At 45.9% G+C, this 23,887-nt stretch overlaps 2 protein-coding genes across 2 annotated transcripts in view; one reads left to right on the top strand and one right to left on the bottom strand.

Annotated features, from left to right (window-relative positions):
- Window positions 1–3,086, top strand: part of FCMR (Fc fragment of IgM receptor) — a 15,163-nt gene extending 12,077 nt beyond the window's left edge. The window contains exons 6-7 of the mRNA XM_029933379.1: window positions 15–107; window positions 2,393–3,086. Of these exons, the coding sequence (XP_029789239.1) occupies window positions 15–107; window positions 2,393–2,560 (261 nt within the window). The 3' untranslated portion in view covers window positions 2,561–3,086. The remainder of the gene's footprint in view (window positions 1–14; window positions 108–2,392) is intronic.
- A 1,431-nt stretch (window positions 3,087–4,517) lies between these two features.
- On the bottom strand, window positions 4,518–10,307 carry IL24 (interleukin 24). The gene is made up of 6 exons (XM_029935394.1): window positions 10,178–10,307; window positions 8,683–8,886; window positions 7,521–7,583; window positions 6,489–6,647; window positions 5,713–5,787; window positions 4,518–4,777 (listed from the first exon to the last, which is right to left on the bottom strand). The coding sequence occupies exons 2-6, from the start codon at window positions 8,851–8,853 to the stop codon at window positions 4,694–4,696; spliced, it is 552 nt and encodes a 183-aa protein (XP_029791254.1). The 5' UTR covers window positions 8,854–8,886; window positions 10,178–10,307; the 3' UTR covers window positions 4,518–4,693.
- Between the last annotated feature and the right edge of the window lie 13,580 nt (window positions 10,308–23,887).

The raw sequence follows: 23,887 nt of genomic DNA on the forward strand, positions 1-23,887 counted from the left end.
GGGCGGGACCAGAGGCCACACCCTCACCCCATCTCCCTGTGCCCTTAGGTGAGCTGGAGGCGCCTCTCCCAGGCCCTGCCCCGTCAGCACCCTCTGCCCCGCCGCAGGTAAGCTCCGCCCCTCCCTGATTGGCAGCCGCGACCCTGAGGCCTTCCCAGACCCGGGTTTGGTGCGGGGAGGAGGAGTGGTTCCTGGAGCTGCCTGCTCTCTGAAGGGTGTGGCTTTCCCGGCAACTCCTGGGCACCGAGTCTGGGAAGATGTGTTCCTTTCCTTCTTCGGTGGTGTCAGTAGACTGCCTAACAACTGTCCTAGACTTCGTTACCTGGCTTTGTAGCCAAGCAGTACCGTGGGGTAAATGGATGCTTAGGAGAGGCGATAGATGGCAACTCCTGCAGAGAAGGGCTTTCGTGTGCAAGAGCTGTGATTTCCAGGAGGTCTTAAAGGAGTGAAATCTACCCAGTTTTACCTTATTATGAGGGAGAGCTTTCTAGTAAACTCTCTAGGATGAGAGGTAGTTTGCCCATCACTGGAGGCAGTAAACCTGGCCTAGAGGATGACCTGGCAGAGGTCAAGATGTATCTAGGATTCATCCCTTGGGTGAGGAGGATTCCTGTGGAAATCCAGGACGGGACACAGGAAACTGGCGTTTCTATTGATAGCCATTGGCAGATGGGTAAAAAGTGTTTAAACTGTCCATTCATCTTTGTTTATCCAAATTAAGAAGAGAAAATATTTTCTTTTCTGAAGTAGCCCCATAGTAGTCAAAAATACTACTGCCTCAGGAACCAGAAAAAATAAGTATAGCAAATGTTCCTGTTTTAATTAGGGTGTAGACTAAGCCAATGCAACAGACCCTAAACCACAGGGCTCACAAGATGGAAGCCTAGTTTCCTCCCAAGTTAAGGCAGGGGGCCAGGAAGAGGTGACCAAAGCCCCTAGGTCATCCAGGGACTTAAACATCTTCTGTCTTGTCGCTCCACCATCCTCTGGAGTCTTGCCTGGTCTCTAGTAAAGGCTCAGTCACCAGCACTATGTCTATATTCCAGCCCATAGGAGGCAGAAAGAGAAAGGTGCTTCTCTAAGACCATGACCCTGAGGTTTCACACATCACTTCCAATCATATCCCACTGGGCATAACTTAGTCATAGAACCACACCTATCTTCAAGGGAGGCTGAGGAATCTAGTCCCTAACTGAGCAATTGTGTGCTTTTTGCTAAAAAGGGATGGTGATGCTGAATGACAAGTAACTGCTCTGCCACAGTTACCTCCAGCTTCTTGACCTTGCCCTTACCCACTCCTAGAGAAGGTTCATAGTGGTTTAGGTATGATCCAGCACACCCATCCTCCCTTACATCAGCCCTTTTCTCTTGAACTTCCCTGTGGCCACACACCCCCTTCACCTGGGCCTGTGTTTTGCTCAAGGTTTATCCTTCCTCTCTGCTTGAAATTCTCATTCCCACTATTAGGGATGAAATCTTGACCAAACAAGTCCACAACAAGTGTGTAGGGTTCATATTTTAGCTTTCATAGGGAGTATCTTAATTTTTCAAGCAGAATAAATTAATCTCGAATGGTGAACTGTAACAAGCCATAGGAGATACATTTTTGAAGCAAACTGCAGCTCATTCCCTCTCGGGTAAAGTACACAAAGTAATAGTTCCTTCCCATTAGTACTTCCTGTGCCTCCTATGTTCATGGAACTGGACTCTTGGGTCTCAGCACTTGTGTTGCAGTAGGTGACTCTCTGTACTGAAGCCTTCTTGGGTGGATGCTACAATAATGGTGCAGTGTGGGGTCATGGCACAATGCCGTCCTCCCAAGAACTGACCCATCCTGAAGGCAGATGATCCAGAAGTTTCTGTCCGAGGAGGAGGAACACCACTGTGCCCAGGTGGCATGCTGCCTTCTTCCTCTTCAGTACCCAGCCCTTTCCTGGAATGTAGTGTTACGCCACATCACAGCTTCTCTGCACCTTACGGACATGCAGGGGATGACTCGCCCTAGTCCTGAATAACTGCCTAAGAAGATGCATATTTATTCCACAAGTCATACCATCTAATCCTAGAAGGGAAAATCCTCTGGTAGCTGAGTCTCCTTCAGCCACATGCTTAACCACTTGATTTTAGCCTGAGCTCTCCATTTAAGGCATTTCCTGCCCATATTAGAGCTAAGTGTTTTCCAGTTATCTGAAGTGAGACACCACCCTGAAACTCCCCAAGACCGAGCCACCTGATGAAGCTCAGCCACTTCTGTGTCTTTGCCTTCTGGAAATCAGCAACCATGTACATACTTCCCCCCCAACCCCCTCCATTGCCCACTGTGGAAATCTGTCTGGAGAGATGCTAAAATCACCCTCCCCAGATCCAGTGATGTTTCTTCGGTTGTTCCCAGGTATCTGAAGCCCTCTCGCTCCACTCCCCGTCTCTGAAGACCAGCTGTGAATATGTGAGCCTCTACTACCAGCCTGTCATCAAAGCAGAGAACAGTGATTCAGATGACTATGTCAATATTCCTCATGTGTCCAGCTGTCCCCCTGGGCCCAGTCCTTGGTGCCAATGAGTCTTGTCTCTCTGCTGCTTTCCAATAGCTGCTCTGTTTTCAGAGCCCTTATTACCTCCCATAGTAACCTTAAGTCTTGTTCCTGTCTCTCCTGAGCATAGCTCTGTACCCCCTCCCAGCTCTTCTTGCCACCTGTGCAGCCCCCTGTGGTTTTCAGGTGGGCTCTGGGCATGCAGAGCATTTGTGCCCATGCTACCTGCTTCCTTTCCAAGCCATGGGGTTTGCAGAGGGTCTTTGATCACAGGGTCTTTGCTGCCCTGGCTCTAGATATGGTATCAGACCAGAGGATAGATGTAAGTGAGACTCTCAGTCTTGAGCCTCGTATCAGTCAAAGGCCCCCTGAACCACCTCATGAGGGCATGCCTCACTCCTATGAGGTAGGCAGGGGCCTGGTATGAAATGCCCCTGGCAACATCTTTGCCCTGATCTTAGGGCTGGCTCTTACTAGTGAGCTTCTAGTCATCTTGAGTCCTATGGTAAGGACATTTTATTTTGAGATGATAATAAAGGTTATAAATTTTCAGAACCATGCTTGTTAGCGTTAGTGACTGTCCATCTATCCATCTATCTATCTATCGATCGATCGATTGATCGATCGAACCTCTTCACTGTCTCCCTCCCTTGATGCACATGAGTACCGTGACCAGCATCTTTCCTCTTTTGAAAACGGGATAGTTTGTGTCATCTCCTTATCTTTCTTCCATGGCCTAGCACTGACATTTGTGCACTTACCTTCATACTGGTCTAGTTCGGCCATCCCAAACCATTACATCCCTCTGCTTTCAGAAATGCACCTTATCTCTTTGCCAGGTAACTTATAGCAAGGTGGGTCAGGAAAGTGGGTTCTTAAGGGGCCAGGAGCCGTGCAATAGCACTTAATGTCATGAGAGAAGACATATCTCCCCTGTTACATATACTTTCTCTTAAGTTTCCCTGGCAAGGCCATAGGCAGACATTGTATCTTTGGATTAAAGTCCACTACAAAGTTCAGCTAGAGTTTGAGACTAGAGGACACCCAATCTTGCTATTAAGAAGAAGACCTTTCCTGGATGCATAATTTAGCCTCATTGGGCACCCACAGTTAGAAAGAAGCGGCTGCCAACATTGAGTTCCCTGCTTTTTATCAGCAGGGAGCGTCATCAAAGATTGGGCAGTACCTCCAGGTGTGATGACATCATCAGCAAGATCAGCTTCATAATGGTCCCTCTTGAGTGGTGGATAAGAATGAGGAGGATATGGATGGAGGGCCCCCAAGGAGAAGGGCTGGTGGGGGTGGAATGGGGTGAAATGCAATGTTTAGTGAGAACCTACTTTCTGCTGGGCACTTAGCCTGCCTTATGTCTTTCATCACTGACATTTCAAACTGGTGCCCCTCACCCCTTCCCCAATGCTGTGTTCCTGCAGACCTCATGACAGTATGCTTTCTGGGGCACCTGGGCGACTCAGTCAGTTGAACCTCCCATTCAGCTCAGGTCATGATCTCAAGGGTTGTAAGTTTAAGCCCTGCTCTGTGGGCATAAAGCCTCTCTGAATCCTCTGTCTCCCTCTCTCTGCCCCTCCCTCTCTCCCATGCACACAAGTATGCTCTCTCTTTCTCTCTCTCTCTCTCTCTCTCTCTCTCTCTAAAATAAAGAAACATTTTTTAAAAATATATGATTTCCATGCCCTGAAGTTCAACTTCATATCCCAGCACCCCTCATTGTTCCTTAAACATTCAAAGACACACAAAATATCCAGTTTATTAAGCACTTACTGAGCACTCATCCACTGCTCCACAGGGTGTCAAGGATTTGGAGGATAAAAAGGAAGCACTGGGACACGGTCCCTGCTGCCTACACAGAACTTACAGTGACAAATAAATATGGCATCAGTTAAAACACTGACTGGAATTGAGTTGTAATAAATACAGTTGTAATAAATATAGGAATCTACTTTGTAGATTATTCATAGCATCCAAGGGAACCTTCGATGACTATCTCTGGGGCCATTTAAAGAAAGTATTTGAGGATAAGCCTGGCCGAGAATGTGACCCGTCATCAGGGGTATGAAGTGCCCAGAGAATATCACAAGAAGGGACGTGGAACATTTGAAATGCCACGGAGAGCAAGGAGGCTTCCTGGTCTCAGCCAGCATTCAGAGATGGTAGAATTTCTCCATCCAGGTCAAGAGAATGTCCACTTCTCCAAGGGCTTTGGTCTGGGCTGCTTCTATGTCCAACTAAAGAGAAAGGAGAATTGAAGATCTACCATATCAGCCACAAGAATCAATTTCCTTCCCACCCACCGCTCCTGGAGCTGGCCTGACTCCAAGTCCTGGGCTGTATCACCTTTGGGATGACCTCTGATGAGTTCACTCTCCACCCCATGATTTGTTCCTTGGCAGGGGTGGGGAGGGGAGATAGTGAGGACCAATGGACCAGTGAGTGGTAGTGGGTAAGGAGCGAGGGAGAAACATCTGGAGTTCCTGATACCAAGAACTCTAGAACCCCAGTGCAGGGTGGGCCCTGCTCCCTCCTGAGTCTAACTGTGCAGGTCAAGAAACTGAGGCCCTGCTGGCCCCTTTCTTCTGTATATTATTACCCTTCACCATTTATTTTTAGGCTGATTAGATAGATCAGTTCCTCAAAAAAGTGATCAGAACCCTATCTTTTGGGAGTGGGGGCCTGGAGATGAAAGTTGGATTTTCTTTGTTGCCTTTATTTGGGAGACACTAATATATTTTCCCAAGCTTTTTTTATTTTTCCCCTCACAAACTAGACCATTTGAGCATTATGGAAATCTACTACAGATATGTAGTATCTGTACATTGCGGGTAGGAGACCTCCCTCAGACTCCCAACTGCCTAGTTCAACTATTCATAAAACACAGAGAGAGTCCTTGAGAATGAAATCATCTCCTCGGGAAATAGAATAGAAAAGCATTGTAACGTGAAAAGTGGCACAAACGTAGACCATGTCGTTTGTGGAGCTTGTGCAAAGTATGTGATAATTAATGCAAATACACCTGTGCTTGTGCTAAATTAGGTGGCTTTGGGGCATCCTGGTGGAAACACCTGCAGTGAATTCTGCATTTGACCTCTGAGGCACCCTCGTGTGACAGTTCAGACTAGTCTCCTCATGGATGGGCAGGCTCTCAAATTCTGGCATTGGTTACCTGTTTAAATGCTCTCTGGAATAGTAGAAACCGCCTTCGTGCACTGTCATGGCCAGAAAACCTCTTATTTTCCTGCTAGATAATAGAAAACAAATTGTGTCATGTGTTGGATAGCAGCAGAGGCCATCCCCTCCCCCTCCTTCCTAGCGACACCAGAGGGGATCCTAAGGCAGGCTCTGAGTCCCACAGTCTCGAAGTAGCCAATACCGAACTCCCACCCATGGTGGGGGCAGACTCCTCTCTTTTTCACAGCCATCGTGCCACGCAGGAGTGATCATCTATGTTTTATAGGTAAGAAAAATGAAGCCCAGAGAGGTTGACTGCTTTGCAAAGAGTTATCCAGCTGGTTAGAAGCAGATCTGAACTTGAACCCAGAACTACTAGGGTACAGAGGCTGCACCCTTTTCCACTACAGCACTTAATATCTGTTGTGGAATAAATAGGACCAGGTGAGGGGAGGGAGGGGTGCCTGGGTGGCTCAGTCAGTTAAGCATCTGATTTCAGCTCAGGTCATGATCTCACAGTTTGTGAATTCGAGCCCAATGTCAGGCTCTATGCTGACAGCTCAGAGTCTGGAGCCTGCTTCAGATTCTTCGACTCCCCCTCTCTCTGCCCCTTCTCTGCTTATGCATGCACTGCTCTCTCTCACTCCTCTCTCTCTCAAAAATAAATAAACATTTAAAAATTAAAAAAAAAAAAGGATGAGGGGAGGGAAGGCGTCTTCTCAAAATACACCATTTCCCATGAGCACTGGGTCCCAGCTTTTTTCTACTCACACTGGGCTGTAGTTTTGACAGGAGGACAACGAAGTTGTTGGCCAGAGTGGAAAATGACTTCCGGACCCTGAAGTCAGCTGCCTTATCATGGTAGTTTTTGAAAATGGTATTCAAGTAGAACTTCAGCAGGGCATGGATGAGGTAACAGCTCTCAGCGTCCTGGGAAGAATCTCAGTCACTAAGAGCCCTCTGCGCACACCCCCACCCTGGACACACAACACACAAGCCACATGAGGCAAGGTAAGCACATGGAGAAAGTGATCTTTTAGGAGATGTTGGTAAACATTAGATCTGAAGGAGTCTTCAGGGGTGCGCATAGTGGTGCCTTTGATTTACGGCAAGAACCACAGACCGAGAAAAGAGGGACTTGCTGAGCATCACATAGCCAGTCAGTGGGAGACGCGGACCTAAGTCCCAGGAATCCTGATTCCCCATCCGGCTAATATTCTTTCCTCTAGGCCACATGGCCTCTCTAATTCTGTGGGTGGTGATGGACCCTGAGAGACACTTGGTGTTCAGTGTTGAGAGTCCAGGGAAAGAACGGGAAAGAGAAGTGAGAGAAGAAAGCTAACACCGTGGCACACAGGGATTGCACTCTAGCCCCCTTGAGCTCCAGAGTGAAGCCCAACACCTCACAGCGATCAGGGATCAGTACATGTGCTCGCTGACCACCTAGTTGGGTGAGGGGAAGACAGTAGGTGAGAAAAGATGGGTGGGAAGCAAAGAGACCTAAGCAGATGCCCACTGGCCTTCACAAGCAAAAGAGAGCTAAGGATTGCTGGGAACTCTTGCTAACCGAAGGTTAATCCCCACCACACTCCCCACCACCACCACACACACACCCATGTAACCCAGATACTAAGGTAAGGACCCAGATGTTGACTTCTCTCACTCACTGCCCAGCCCTGTCCTGTGTAGGCTCAGCTAGGACAGAAGTAAAGTCTATCAGCCTCCCCTAGACCACCCCTCACCCCTACCTATAGAAGACAAGCCAACAGAGAGAGGTTTCATCCTTCCCCAGCGTCTGATTACCGAGACATTCTGCAGAATCTCCTTCCGTAGTAGCCGGACACTGGTGATGTTATCCTTAGCTTGCTTTGGGAATAAAAAGAAAAGATGTATCTAGCTTGGGAGGGCAGGATAGAAAACAACCTTGCGAACGCACGCTGACCCCCAAATCTATCGAGTCTGAAATCTCAGAGGCCAGAAGGACCAAGGGAGGACCCAGAAAGTGTTGTGCTGAGTTGGCCCTGGGGTGAGGGTACAAATTTCTAGCCACAAAAATCACTATGCTTAATCCCCATGGGCAAATGGAATCCCACGAGCTCTCACAGTCCAGGAACCTATTTGATTCTTTTGGTCAGGAAGAAATAAGTCTATTTGGCTTATGAGGGACTTAGAGGCAGGAATTTGCTTCCATATTCCACAGGGGTTGGCATGGGGTGGCATTCGAGCTGCCTCTTACTCTTTGAGCTCATGCTCAAAATCTTGGATTATAGTCAAATCATCTTTGTGACAGAAGAGTTCATTTTCCCACCTCCTCACTGTGCAAAGAAGGAAACTGATGGGGTTGGGGCACTGTGCCCAGTTTCAAGGTCACGATCACACCCAGATATCCTATCCCCAGTCCTCACTCTTCCCTCCCCCAGGCCACCACCTCATTGAGCTCCCAGTTTCTACCCAGAATCTGAATCATTGCTTAAGGAGCACGTTTGCTAGTGCAAGTCCTGGGTCACTTTCAGGACATGGAGAAATTCACAGTCACATTTCACAAACCACCCCCTCTCATCTTAGCATTTGCCATTCTTTCTACCTTTAGCCAAAGCCTTGGTAGGTGGGAACAGACTAGCAGGAGCCTGGCAAAGCAGTTGGTGAAAACTTCAGTGGATCTCAAAGACTTTCCCATGACTTCTGGTCGGTGGAGTCCTCTGCCTCCCTGGGCCATAGATGATGCCCAGATGAATCAGGCTCCCTTCTCTATTCCCCTTGGGCTGAGTTTATGTTCCTAGACACTGACCACATCTTTCTGAGCCTGTTTCCTTATGTGCAAGAGGGAATGTGGGCCTGTGATGCATCTGACTTCAAGTTATATAGAAAAAGAATAAGCAAGCTACAAAGGGCTCCACAGTCATATGATATCACCCTGCACTCATGGCAACCCCTCCAACTGGGTCCAGAACAACACTTCACTCACCACAATGTCCTTTATGGCCCAGAAGGCATCCCACAATTCCTGGAGGGTGATTCCCTCCACTCGGCAGGGTCCAAATTGGAACTCTTGGCCCTGGACACTTGGCCCCTGGCTCCAGAGAAGTAGGGTCAGACTCAGGCAGAGGAGGACAGTCCTCGGCACTGGAAAGCCCATCAGTGGCAAAGGAAGGACGAAGTGTGGATCCTGCTGGAAGAAAGGGAGGCATCTCACTGAGGAAGGTCTTCTGCCCAGCTGTGGCATTCCCAGAGTAATGCCACTTGGCTCTACCTTGACCAACTTCCAGGCCACACAGATGTGAAATCTGAGACCAGGGTAAGTTCCTAGTGTTAGAACATTCCAAACACATGGCCTTGCTGTGCACTGGGGTGGGGCAAGGGTCTTTCTGCCCCTCCATCTCATACCCACTGATCTCACTCTCTCTCTCTCTCTCTGCCCTCCCCCACCATGCCCACCATGTCACACACACCAGCACCTCCTTCCTCACCTCATGACTATTCCCTCCAGCCAACAACCAGCCGATCAGAATTTGACCAAGGGGGCAGGGGGGATGACAGTATTTAATATGCCAAAGATTGTGTGTAGGGAGCCCAAACTCTGGAGGAGAGGGACCTTAACTAGGCATTTGCTTGTCTGAGCTCTACCCTAAAGTCACCAGCCACACTTGGGCAGGTCTTTTCTCCACCCTCAGGAGGCCATTCTAACTCCCCATCATGAGGGAGCCCACGAATTGATCCTGGCCAGTAAGGAGGGGCACGGACAGCAAGTTAGGGGCGCACCTTCACTCTGCCACCTCAAATGTGCGACTCACCCTTGACTCTTAAGAATTAACTTTTCGGGTAACTGAATGAGGGGGAGGAGTCAGCTCTCCAGGTGACTCATCGTTCAAACCTTCCACTGAAGCTCCCGTTGGGATGACTGTGTAGAGGCCCCAAGCTAGACCGTGGTAACCCACTGTCTATTTATCATATCCGAATGCAGGGAGTTTCTTCTCCCTGCTTTCTTTGCCTTTTGCTTTTCTTCCTTCCTTCTTTCTTCCCTACCTCCATTGCTTTCTTTCTTACTTCCTTCCACAAACATTTAAGAACCTGTCTTACTCCAGGCACTGGTCTCACCCCTGAAGCCACTCAGCTCTAGCCCTAGACCGTACAGAAAAGTTGAGAAGACCTGTTTCTGGAATGACAGCTAACACATGTCCAGGACAAGCACCCAATATCCTCTGTCAGGCAGGCCAGTGGCTCAGTGTCTCCCTCAAAGTCTTTCATTCGTTCCTTCAAACACCACAGGTTTTGCAGCCTCTCTTTGAAAATTCATCTCTGGGCCTCACAATCCTCCCAGCCTTCTTTCCATCTGGCCCAGATCCTTCTTGGTGTTAAATCAAGAGAACGCAGCTTCTCATCCATCCGCCCAGCACCCATTCCCAATGAGGCAGCGGTCTAATGCTCTGGAGCGAAGTGCTCGGGAAGCCCCCATCACTCACCCCAGGTCCTGGAGAGCTTGCTGTTTGGGGGCGGCAGGCTCCTGTTACAGGGGGCAAGCTGGATAGGCGCCCTCACCATTCACTGGTCAGGGGTGTAACTGTAAGTGAAAGGTTCTTCGCCCAGCACTGAAGGCCGTTTCACAAGTAAAGATGTGCAGGCTAGCAAGGCTTGGTGGAGATCATATATATGGGGGCTGGGGGGAGGGGCCAAGGAAAAAGGAGAGGTGGAGAAAGGGAAATTGGTCATGCTCTCCAGAGAATTACTTCACCGCCTACTCACCCTTCATCTGAAGACAATGGGCAGATGGGGAAAACAGCCCCTGAGGTGAGATGGGCTGAGTTCTGGCTGTGCCATCAGCTCTGTGAGAGGGGCAGGTCTCCCAGCTCCCCTGAGCCTCAGTTTCTGCTTCTATAAAATTAAAACCCGAAAACAAAAGCCAGTCCCACCTCTCCCAGACGGCAGGTGCAAGGAGGAAATGGGAAAATGACAAGATGCTGTGTAAACTCTATACACATATAATTACATTATTGATACACAGAGTACCCCAGTCTCCTTACTCCAAAACTCTTTCAATAATCATGCCCTGTTACTGATGGGACAGTAAACTAGAGACTCAGGAGAGCCTATAAGCACCCCTGTGATCGCTCAGGGCCAGGAAGTTTAGAGTGTTCCTTGACATGTGGCCACCGATGGTCTCAGGTTCAGGGAGAATCTGGAAGTGCATACATGGCCGGGTCTGGAAAGCGGAGGGGCCCTGGTGTCTGGGTGGGGTATCCTCAGCCTGTGCTGCTTGGCCGGGGATCACCCAGGGCATGTGGCAGTGTGGGATATCCAGAGCACCAGCGCTGTCAACAAACCCAACCTTGGGGCGCCTGGGTGGCTCAGTCGGTTAAAGCCTCCGACTTCAGCTCAGTTCATGATCTCACAGTCATGGGTTCGAGCCCCGTGTCGGGTTCTGTGCTGACAGCTCAGAGCCTGGAGCCTGCTTCCGATTCTGTGTTTCCTTCTCTCTCTGCCCCTCCCCCTCTCATACTCTGTCTCTGTATTAAAAATAAAGAACATTAAAAAAATAAATAAAACTTGCCTTATCATTAAAAAACAGAAAAAAAAAAGAAAAGAAACCCAACCTTATGTCCAGCTAGCAAGGCTCTCAGACTTCAGTGATCCGTGTGCAAAGTGAAGGGTAGACTGGAGCGGTGTTCCCAAATCATGTTGCACAGAATCTGGTCCTGAGCAAGAAGAGACTTCATAGAGAGTAAATTAGTGTAGGCTGGCACATGACAGCCCCCTCAGAAACATGGCATGCTCCCGAGAATAATGAAGACTGAGAAGTCCCCTTAGGGCTGAGGGGGCGGGGATGTGCATTTAACTTTGTTTAATACAACATTGCCCATGAGTTTTTGACCCTGTCCTTGGGACAACCTTGTCCGCGACACTGGACCCTGAACCATGACTTACCTGTGACCTAAGAATGGTTTTTACATTTTGTAATGATTCGGGGAAAAAATTGAGAAATGAAAAGTGTGTGAAATTCAAATTTCAGTGTCCATGAATAAAGTTTTATTGGGACACAGCCACACCCAGTTTGCTTACATATTGTCTGTGACTTCTTTTGGGCTAAAATGAGAGACCAATAGATGTGGCTAAGACCATATGGACCATAGAGCCCAAAATATTTATGCTCTGGCCCTTTGCAGAGAGAGGCTGCCTTCCAAGTCCTGTTCTAAATTACCTTCCCACACGAACATCTTTATCTGTTTTTTTTTTCTCTTTTCAAGTTTTTATTTAAATTCTAGTTAGTTCACATACAGTGCAAAATTGAGTCCAGGAGTAACTGAATTCAGAATTCAGTGATTCATCACTTACATACAATACCAGGCTATACAAACACCTTTAAACCTGGGTTCAGGCAAGAGACATGGGAATGGAATGTGACATGAGGGGTGGGAAAATTTTCCCCAGCTCCGTGGAGAAGGAAGAACAGGGGACCCTGGGGGACTTAGCCCTCTCTCATCTCTCCAGTTGGCAGACCCTTCCCAATCTCTCTGACTCTGGCACCCCTTCCCTTCCTCACACGTGCAACGGTGTTTATTTCCTAACGAGACAAAATACTTGCTGCCATCTCTGGTCTGCTGCTGATGCCTGTATGAGGACCAAGCTTGAGTCCTTTGCTCTTGGAGGATGTACGTCTTGCCCTCCAGTCTTAGGCAGGAGCCCACACCACGCCCTTTCCTCCCCCTTCATGATCCAGAGCACTGCTAAAAATCCCTCACTCCTAAGGTAAGAAGATGCCCAGAGGCATTCAAGAGACAGGAAAGAACACAAAGTAAAAGTGTAGCAGCAATAGACAAGGGGGAGACAGGAGAGGACTGGAGAGAAGACAGCTGAGGCGGGAAGCGGAGAGACAAAGTGAGCCCCGGGGCTCACTAGACAGCGCTAGCCCCGACTGCTGATAGGCAGGGGGGCAGGAGGGTAAGCTGTTAGCAGGGCAGGCTGGAACAGAGGTGTGAGGTCATGGAATACAGCGTGATAGGTTCTAGGATATCCACCTGGGGTCATGAGTTGCTAATTCTGTCTAAGGAAGAAATCATATAATATGGACTTTCCAGGCAAACAGGTGCCTGACCTTAATATAGCGTGATTTCCTGGGAAGAGGGGACAAGGAGAGAACTCAGGGACCTTGGCCCAGAGTCAACTCAGGCTGCTGGTTATAAGCGCAAGCTTTGCACAAAGCCTTGGGTTCAAAACAAGACTGAGTCGCCTCCAAGCTGTCTGTATTTCAGCTTTCTCATCTATAAAGTCAAGTCCTATTTAGGGCCACAGGGACACAATGATGTACAGCCTGTTACTCTAAGTGTGGTCAGTGGACAAGCAGCAACAGCAGTATCTGATGGTCATGGTGGGGGACACTTGTGGGGAGAAGCACTGAGTGTTATATGGAAACCAATTTGAGAATAAACTATTAAAAAAAAAGAAATGCAAAATATCAGGTGCCTGGGTGGCTCAGTCAGCTAAGCATCTGTGTAATAGGTCAACTTATAAGGTATTAGAAAACTGGGGCACCTGGGTGGCTCAGTTGGTTAAGTGTTGGCTTCTGCTCAGCTCATGATCTCATGGTTCATGGGTTTGAGCCCTGCGTCGGGCTCTGTGCTGAGAGCGAGCTCAGAGCCTGGAGCCTGTCTTTGGATTCTGTGTCTCTGACCCTCCCCAGCTTACACTTTGTCTCTCTATCTCTCAAAAATAAATAAAAACATATCTCTCTCAAAAATAAATAAAAATAAATAAAAAAGAAAGCTTACTGTATATAAGTTCATCTTAAACTCACATTTCAAAGCTTATGTGGTTCTCTACTAGAGTTATTAGAAATTAGTAACCACCTCCTCTTGCTTCTGTAACTTCACCTGCTTGCTAAATAGATAACTTAGGTTGCAAACCGCTCCCCCACTAAGATCCAGCCAAGGCCAGTCCAACATGTAAAAAGTCACTTAGTCACTACCTTGTGATATCTTAACAAGATAATGACATCCATAAAAACTCACTGCTGCCTTTGTTTGGGGCCATTCTCTGCGCTTTTCTCCTCAAGATCAGGAGATCAGGTTTGGCCCGACCATGAATAAAATCTTGTCTCACTTCTATTTGGTGTTTGATGGTCTTTTTCAACAGCATCCTGTTATAGTCTGACTCTTAATTTTGGCTCAGGTCATGATCTCATGGTTGTTGGATCAAGCCCCCTGTTGAGCTCCACGCTAATAGGCTGGAGCCTGCTTGGGATTCTCTCTCTCCCTCTCTCTCTGCCCCTCCCCTGCTCATGCTTGTGCTCTCTTGCTCTCTCTCTCTCTTTCTCCCACCACTAAAAACAAACAAACAATAAAGAAATGCAGAATCTTAAACCCTTTCCCCTAAACTATTGAGCCAGATTGTGAATTTTAAGAAACTCCAAGGTGATTCTTAAATATATTAAAATTAAAAATATTAAAATAAATATATACTTTCACATAATAAATGCATAACAAACGAGGGTTTCAAGTGAAAGCGGAAAGATTAGAGCAGTGACTCTCAATGGGACAATTTTGTACCTATTTGACAAATTTGACAATGTCTGGACACATTTTTGGGGTATCCTAACCGGGAGGTATGGGAGGCGAAGGTGCTACAGACATGGAGTAGAATGGGCCAGGGATGCCGCTAAACATCTTACAGCCCTCACCACAAGGAATTATGTGGCCCCAAATGCCAACAATGCTGAGGCTAAGAAATCCTGGACCAGAGCAAAGTAGTGGCTGTGTGGGAAACAGCTGAGATATTGCCAGAGAAGGATAAGAAGGGAGGTCTTACTGGGGCAGGGGGTGGAGAAATAAGATGGTCAGGAATGTGGAGAAAGCAAGATGGCAACCTGGATAGCAGGCCCCTGAGGCTCCTGGGAGGGAGCGGATGGGCAAAGGCTGAGCTGCTGGCTTACCCATGGGGAGGCTCCAAGCATCAGTCTTCAAAAGGTTGGAGAAAGTGGGGCTGGTACTTTGGTCTAGATCCATAAATTTTTACCCAAACTCCATCCTGGACTAGAATAGGACCACAGATTCCTCTAATCTCTCTAACCTCCATGTTCTCTGGAACTTGGGGAATTTCTTTTGCAAAAATATTCAGTGGGAGAAAAGGTCCTTTGAGAATAAACTTTGACTTACAAGACCACTCCCCCCCCCAAATATTCTTTATTAGATTTAGAGGGTTTATTCTCTTTGTCTCATATCACACCTGTTATGTTATCTCTCTGCAGGGTTTCAATCTTATGTTTGAGAAATAAATTTACTCCTACCCCACATCTCCCATAAATTCCTCTAAATCTGTAGGGAGAGAAAGGGACTGAATCAAGATGGAGAAGGGTCCCAGGTCCACTACCAGGTGAAGCAATAAAGAACTCACTCTTACACCTGAATACCCCCTCTTTCTGATCAATGGAAATGCCCTTTAGGAAAGAAGTGATGAGCCCATGGACTAGGATTTCCTGATAGCCAGGAGCTAAAAGAAAGTCACATCATCATTTTTCTTCCAGTGAATTGAGTGTAATCTTTGCTCTAAAGATGATTTTTATCTCCCTATTTGGCTGGGAAATTTATGCAGTAATACATGTGGGGTACCTGGGTGTTTTGTCAGCTCTTTTCCTATCTCAGCTGCTGTCATTCCAGGCACAGATGAAGCATGGGTGACCACGGGTTGGCCTCCTTAGACTGGCACTCTGCCATTCTATCTTCTCTGTAGATGATGGAGAAAATGATTTATTATTACGGGCATTTCAAGAGATGAAAGTAAAAGCAAACACATTCTTTTTACATCTCTACAGCATGCAAAGATCTACAAAACACTGCCAAATAGATGTCCTCATTTGACATTCACCATAACCTTTTGAGATAAGGACAGGTATTATTTTTCTGTGGATTAGAAAGCTAAGAGTCAGGGGGTGCCTGGGAGGCTCAGTTGGTTAAACATCTGATTCTTTGTTTCAGCTCAGGTCGTGATCCCATGGGTCCATGAGGTGGAGCCCCCTATCGGGCTCTACAGTGACAGCACAGAGCCTACGTGGAATTCTCTCTCTCCCTCTCTCTCTGCCCCTCCACTGCTCGCATGCTCTCTCTCTCTCTCTCTCTCTCTCTCAAGATAAATAAATCAACATTAAAAAAAAAAAAAAAGAAAACCAAGAGTCAAAAGAGTCAAATGATTTCCCCTAGGACACATAAATAAATGACAGAACCAGACTGGATTGCAGGTCTTCTGGCTTTTAGTCTAGTATTCCTTGCCTTGTACCTCCCTTCCGTGCAACTTCTCAATCATGCAGACATGCATTCATTTACAGAACAAACATTTCCTGACCACTACTGAGTGCCAGAAGAGGCTATATAAAAAAATGAATTACTATAATAGCATTTCTGTAAAAATGTCCAGAAAAGACATTTCTATAGAGACAGAAAAGAGAGTTGTGGTTGCTTAGGGTTTGGGTTCTGCATGGGTAGGAGAAATGGATGTGACTGCTAATGAATTCAAGGTTTCTTTTGGGGGGTAAAGAAAATATTCTAAAATTATATTATGGTGGTACAAACTATTAAATTGACCACTTTCAATAGGTAAACTCTATGGTGTATAAATTATATCTCAATAAAGCTGTTAAAAATAAATTCAGATGTAGTCCTCTGGGATGTAATGTATTGGTAAAGTAGAGATCCACTTCCAAACAGATAAATGGCCACACTGTCTTGGGCCCAGAACAGAAGGATGGAGCTTATGGAAACATCACATCTCCTGAGGCAGAATCTCCCACAGTTTTGGAACAGTGCTGAGGGGTGGAGAGGCTTTTCAGTAGGGGTGATGTTTCATCTGACGCTTGAAGCCTGAGCAGGAGTACCTGCCTGAGACCGTTGTGACCCTCACAAATTCCATGGCCATACAACTACTGTAGGGGACCAGGAAAAGAAGGATCTGGAAACTGCTAGAAGAGAGATGGCTACAGATAGTTCTTTTATTTAATTATTCACGGAAATCAATGGGGAACAGCAATTTCAATACCACTTAAGAGCATGAAAAGGGGCCTAGGGTACTGCTGGTCCCTCAAAGATGCCGGCAAGAATGGAGAAGTGGGAGCAGGAGCGAGCGTCCTCACTTTCTAAGCAAAGGCTTTTGACCAACCACAGGAAACAGAACCACAGGCGACATCCAGTCCTGAGAATTGCCTCGGCCTCCCAGAAGTCATGCTCCTGGGCCCTCCGACGGGCTGCAAAACATCAGCTTTGAGTTCCAAAGACATGAATATTTTAAAGACATGACAGTACCCAGGTTGGGGAAAATGGTAGTTACGGTCTCGAATGGGTCCAGGTATGGGATTCTCCTTTTTCCCGTGTCACTCTCTCACAGATCCCAGATTGCCCTTCCAAATGGAGATTTTTTTTTTTTAAGAAAGGAAGGAAAGGAGGGAAGAAGGAGGGGTGGAGGGGAAAAGAAAATGAGGGAAAAGGGAGTCTTACAGACTCTTCTTGTCCCATTCCTCTTTCAAACAGAATGCATGGTCCTCTAGGAGACCCGTCTACATGCACAACTCGATTGTATTCCTCCGCAACCTCCCAGTCATCTTCCACTTCCGGTAAGAACGCTCTCTCTTCCCCACCCTTACCTGTCACGCTTCTTTTTCATTTCTGTATCCCAGCAGATGCCTAGCACTTCCACTTACTGGGTGTTCAGTAAGTGTGATTGTTCTCTAATCAGTTATTAATTTCAAAATCAGGTCAATGGAATGCATTTAAGGGGGGTACATTAAATTAAATTGATTTTTTAAAATTTTTTTTCCATACTATTTTGTTGTCAAATTGTTTTCCATACAACACCCAGTGCTCTTCCCCTTAAGTGCCCTCCACCATCACCACCACCTCTTTTCCCCCCTCCCCCTTCCCCTTCAACCCTCAGTTCATTCTCAGCATTCAATAGTCTCTCAAGTTTTGCATCCCCCTCTCTCCCCAACTCTCTCTCCCTCCTCTGCTCCCCCTGGTTCTCCATTAGGTCTCTCTTGTTTTCCTGCTAGACCTATGAGTGCAAACATATGGTTTCTGTCCTTCTCTGCCTGGCTTACTTCACTCAGCATGACACCCTCAAGGTCCATCCACTTTCCTACAAAGGGCCATGTGTCATTCCCTCTCATTGCCATGTAGTACTCCATCGTGAATATATACCACATCTTCTCAATCCATTTGTCAGGTGATGGACATTTTATTTCTGTGTGATTCTCAACTGATTATTTATGGGTAAAAGTCCATATAGTTGAATACTCATTCAGCCACTAATAATTTACATATTTAAAACATTTTTAACATTTATTTATTTTTGAGGGACAGAGACAGATCATGAGCAAAGGAGGGGCAGAGAGAGACACACACACAGAATCAGAAGCAGGCTCTAGGCTCTGAGCTGCCAGCACAGAGCCAGACGTGGGGCTCAAACCCACAAACTGAGATCATGACCTGAACCAACTGAGCCACCCAGGGGCCCCACTAATAATTTCTATTTATAGTCCTAAAAAATTTTTATAACATTTGGGTTTAGAAATCAGGTTACAGACTATATAGGCAGTATATATCCCATTTTTATACAAAAAAAGTGAGCATATATGTTGAAAAGGACCAGCAACTATAAATACCAAGATGTTAACAGAATTATCTTTGAGTGGTGTGATAAAGGGTGTTTTCCTTCTCTACAGCTTTTCTGTGTTTTCCAAATTTATACAAGCTGATAAGTGCAAGTTTCTTTAAAAGTTATTTTGGGGGCCCCTGGGTGGTTTAGTCAGCTGAGTGTCTGACTTCGGCTCAGGTCATGATCTCAGGGTTTGTGAGTTCAAGCCCTACGTCAGGCTCTGTGCTCATAGCTGAGAGCCTGGAGCCTGCTTCAGATTCTGTGTCTCCCTCTCTCTGGCCCTCCCTTGCTTGTGCTCTCTCTCAAAAATAAATATTAAAGAAAATTTAAAGTTATTTTTAATTTAAATAAATCATTAGTTTTACCATTGCTCACTGAAAATTGTTGAAACTCCCTGACCTGGATATGCACAGTCTATGAGACCTGGCCCATTCGTTTTCCCAGTTTTGTCTCTTCCTACACCTCTGCACACTGTGATCCCAGCCCAACTGAGCTGCTCATCTCCACCTTTGGCCTCTGCCCCTCGGTCCACAATCTGGGATGTCCTTACCACCTGCCAAACACTAACCACCACCTGTTGCTTTGACATAGAAAGATGGCCATAATATATTGTGGACTGTCAAAAGTAGGTTGTACATATATATGCATGTATATACACATATATAATACACACATGCACATTCTGTTAAGGACACTTATTTTGAAATAAGTCTCTCTCTCTCTCATTTCTTTGTCTCTCCTGAACTAAGAGTTTTGGGAGGGCAAAGGGATTGATCTTGTATCCTTCTCCTTTCCTTACACTGCCCAGCAAAGAAAAATAGGTTATTGAATAAATAGTAAGATTCTCAATATGAAACTATTCATAATGATTTGAAATCGGCATTTGGTTGGGTTAATTTAGCATATGGATTGAGATTTTAAGTCTCTGAATGTACTCTAGGTTGGATATCCACTTTAATGTATGGCAGACATGGGGTGCCTTGCTGGCTCAGTCAGTTAAGCATCTGACTTAGGCTCAGGTCATGATCTCATGGTTTGGGAGTTTGAGCCCCTTGTCGGGCTCTCTGCTGACAGCCCAGAGCCTGTAACCTGGAACCTGCTTCAAATTCTGTTTCTTTTTCTCTGTGCCACTCGCCCACTTGTACTCTTTCTCTCTCTCAAAAATAAATAAATATTTTTAAAAATTGTTTTAAATAAAGTATGGCAGACATTTCATTTGCTTCTCATAATTACAGCTTCCCTCTTCCTAGAAAATAACACTTCCCTGCTCCACTGAAGTTAGATGTGCCTTGTGACTATTTTGAAGTAGAAGAAACGCGTCATTTTGGGCATGCGCATACTGCTCCAGGCTCTCTCATGCCCGGCTTGTGTTGAGATGACAGCATTACAGGATAGAAGCATTTTCTTCAGCCTGGCCCCTTGAGCATCCATGATGGGCAGAGCTCCATGCTAACGTGTATTGGATGTGTTTTGAAATAAATCAGAGAGAAATCACTCTGTTGCAAGAAGACACCAAGAGAGACGAGGGCAACATAACTTAGCCTAACCTGGCTAATGTTAGAGAACTGAAATGTTTTCAAAGACCCTTCCAACACAGAGAAAATGAATTTAGACCCTGATCTAGGAAAATTTGTTAGTCCATATGCTATTTAGACAACTCATTATAAGTCAGAGATTCTCAAAAATGGAAAGCGCCGCTTTCTCCTGAAACACAGCACAAGCGATGCATCCAGCAGGATGAGGTCAGGTTGTGGCACGATGCTGACTACTTCGGGATCCAGTAACCGGCTGCTCAGTCATTCGGGAGTCACATGATGGGACCACAGCTCCAGAATGCAAGATGGGGGGACGTGTGCAGCCTCCTTTCAAGAGGGAGCCTGTGCTCCTGGCAGGAGCGATGGAGAGGACCCTTCTATCTGTAGGTGCCAGTAAAAAGTTTTGGACAAGCCAACAACAGAGAAACAGGCAGACAGATGCAGATAGACAGACACACACACACGTACTCACTTACTACTTGGATTTTAAACCTGGCAAAGAAAGGCAGGTTAAGGCTGGCAGGTCTGAGCTTGCCCCAGAATATGAGACACTTAGAGACTGTGTCCCTGAAAGGGTTTGCATATGATGCTTGAAAGGCAAAATGACTTGGGTTCTTAAACCAAAAAAAAAACTGTGTGTGTGTGGCTCCTTATCTCCAGCCTTTCCCCACTGGATAAATGGTCATATCCAGGGAATCATCAAAACCCAAAGGGCTGATGAAGAGTAGAAGCTGCTTTTAGCGACAGCGGGTGGGGCTCATTGTCCACTCTGCCATCAACTTCCAAATAAATATCCTCATGTATGTATGACTCATGAAAATGAAGAGAGGATATTTCCTCTGGGGAGTATTTCCTGACTTGAAAAGTCACCATTCCTTTCCCCAGGCCAGAGGGATAGCCCTACAAGAAAAGAGATATAATGGATCTAATTCCTTAATCCTATTTGAGTGGATTCCTCTTTCCCACAATAAAATAATAATAAAAATAACCTGGAGTAGTGAAATCTGAATGTTCATGTTTCAGTAACTGCGATTAAAAATTAGAAATTAAATCTCTCAAAGTTCTGTGGCCCCAAAGACTCCTGTAAACATAGGACGTTCTTACAGAGTCCCATTCTCCAGAATGTTTTGAGAATTTTCAAACAAGTGCCTCTCAGAGCCACGTCCAGGCACCAGGCTGTACCATCGAGCTGGCCAACCCAGCTCTTGTAAGCTCTGGCTACTGCCCCAGTGATGGTGACAATGGGATTCTTCTCACCAGGTTCTCAGTGCCAATTTGCTCCAGCCAAAAAATGTCGCAAGGTCTCACTCACCACAAATGGGATGTTTGGCCCAAAGTGTTACAGAGTTCAGTGAAACAGCTTTACCAATGTATACTGCAAGCCATTCTTGATCACATATCAGTGTGCCCGTGGATGATTTGTTTGGGGGCCACTTCTGGTAGCCTGGAACTGGAGTTTGTCATTTCTTTGGGGAGGAAGGGGTTGGGGTTAGGTCGCAGCTCTAGTCCAATAAGCCAGCCTGTTGTATTGTATTTTACAAAGTTCTTCCACAATTTGATATTCATGAAAACTCTGTGAGACAGAGCAGACATCATTATGTCCATTTTATGGATTAGAAAGCCAAGGCAGGGGCACCTGGGTAGCTCAGTCAGTTGAGCATCTAACTCTTGATTTGGGCTCAAGTCATGATCTCACAGTTAGTGAGATAGAGCCGCATGTAGGGCTCCATGTTGGTGACGTGAAACCTGCTTAGGATTCTCTCTCTCTCTCTGCACACCCTCACCCCCAATAAATTAAAAACTTTTTTAAAAACAAAAAAAGAAAGCCAAGGCAAGAAAAGCTTAATGGTTTGCCTAAGCTCATAAGGCTAGTAAATGGAGCTACCTAGACTTGACCCCAGGACTCTGACTCCAAGCCTGAGGGTATGGAGGTCAGTGGTACAGGGCACCTGAAGACTTGTAGCTATGGAGTCACACTTTGTGTTTGGATTCCTGGCTCTGTAATTTACTAGCTGTGTGACCTTGGATCAGTCCCTTAATCCCTCTATGCTTCAGTTTCTTCATCTATTAAGTGAGAATAAAAATGTACTACCCACCTCATAGGTTATTGTGAAGGTTAAATGAGAAAACACATGCAAAGCATGTGAAAGACAGAGCTCAACATGTAAGTACAAGAAAAAGTTAGGGGCGCCTGGGTGGCTCAGTCGATTTAGCTTCGGACTTTAGCTTAGGTCCTGATCTTGCAGTTCTCGGGTTCAAGCCCCACGGTAGGCTCTGTACTGACAGCTCAGAGCCTGGAGCCTGCTTTGGATTCTGTGTTTCCCTCTCTCTTTGCCCTCCCCCCACATTCTGTCTCTCTCTGTCTCTCAAAAAATAAATAAATGTTAAAATTGTTTTAAGTTAGCTATTATTAAAATATTACTAATATTTTTATTTATTATCACGACACATTTAATGCATTTTATTCATAAAAAGAGCTTGAGATGGCTACAGATAACTTCTTACCATTTATCTATATGCTCTTCTACTTAGGAAGAATAAAAATAGTGCTTATAATTGTGCCCCATATAGAAAGAATAGAATATACTATGGCTAATCCCAGTTTGTTTGTTTGTTTTTGAAAGACAGAGCGAGCAGGGGAGGTTCAGAGAGAGAGAGAGGGATATATAGAGTCTGAAGCAGGCTCCAGGCTAGCTGTCAGCACAGAGCCCGACATGGGGCTTTGAACCCATGAACCATGAGATCATGACCTGAGCCGAGGTCGGACCCTTATCTGACTGAGCCACCCAGGCGCCTCGGCTAATCCCAGTTTCTATCGTCTGTTTACAGTGCCTGCAAAATTGCTTTAAAACATGATAAATAGTTCAGCTCCAAGAGAAATCATGTGAAAATATGATATGAAAACCTTAAGATCAGAATTCATTGAGTGCACTATTTTTTTAAATTAACATTTATAATGAAAATAAATGAGAACGAAATCGTTTCCTAGTAAGCCAGATCATTTTGTCCTAAAATCATTATGCCTTAAATAACTATTCCTACTTCCTGCTAATGCTTGTTGACATGAAAATCTTTTTATTTTGTCTTCATATAATAACTTTATTGAGATATAATTCACATACCATAAAATTCACCCTTTAAAAGTGATGTTGGGTATATTTCCAGACTTGTGCAACCAGCACAGAACATCTTTATCACCCCCCAAAGTCACCTCCTATTCATTCTCAGTCACTCCCCATTCCCCCTGCCCTTAGTGCCTGGAAACCACTGGCTTATTTTCTGCTCCTATGGGTTTGCCTACGCTGAGCACTTCCAGGCGCTGTATTTGAAAAACTATAAAGATAATTTCAAGCTTAGAATATCATTTTCCTCCGAGGTGGATTTATATTTGCCTCTGAGTAACACTCAGATTACTTCAATTACGTTAAGTACTCCGATTCCTTTGATAGACTGAGATGATTCAAAGCTGATTTTTCCCTGGCCTCTTAGCAGGGAGCTAGGAGGGCGCCTCGCCAGCAGGCTCTGAGCACCTATTGCTGCTACCCCAGTCCTGTAAATTTGCGTTGAAATCCACACACCTTCTCAGTCTCCCAACCTCTCATTAACTTTTCTCAATTTAGATGACTTCCCTGCAGGAAAAGCCATGCCCAGTGCAGAGCCCCGCACTGACTGGATTGCCATTCCCCAAATCCTGGCTCTGTAATTTGGTCTGTCCTGTTAACTCTCCAATACCTTCAGGTGTTTTCTTGTCATATTTCCTGATTTTTCCAATTTTTCTTGGAGCCTTGTCAGTGAGAAGTTTCATTTAAAAGCCAACAGCTGTTTCCTTCTTCATGTAGAACAGATGAGGAGAAAAATGCTTTCACGTATTCATCAGCTCCCAACAGCTTCAGAAAAATCTCTGTGCTCTGCCATTGGGAGGACACACCCATCGTGCAGGGTCTGTGAGGGTTCAATGAGATAACCTAGATCAAGTGCTTAGTGAGTCTGTAATAATCATTTCCCAAT

Source organism: Suricata suricatta, chromosome 3, assembly GCF_006229205.1.
Source record: "Suricata suricatta isolate VVHF042 chromosome 3, meerkat_22Aug2017_6uvM2_HiC, whole genome shotgun sequence".
Classification (NCBI taxonomy): Eukaryota; Metazoa; Chordata; class Mammalia; order Carnivora; family Herpestidae; genus Suricata; species Suricata suricatta.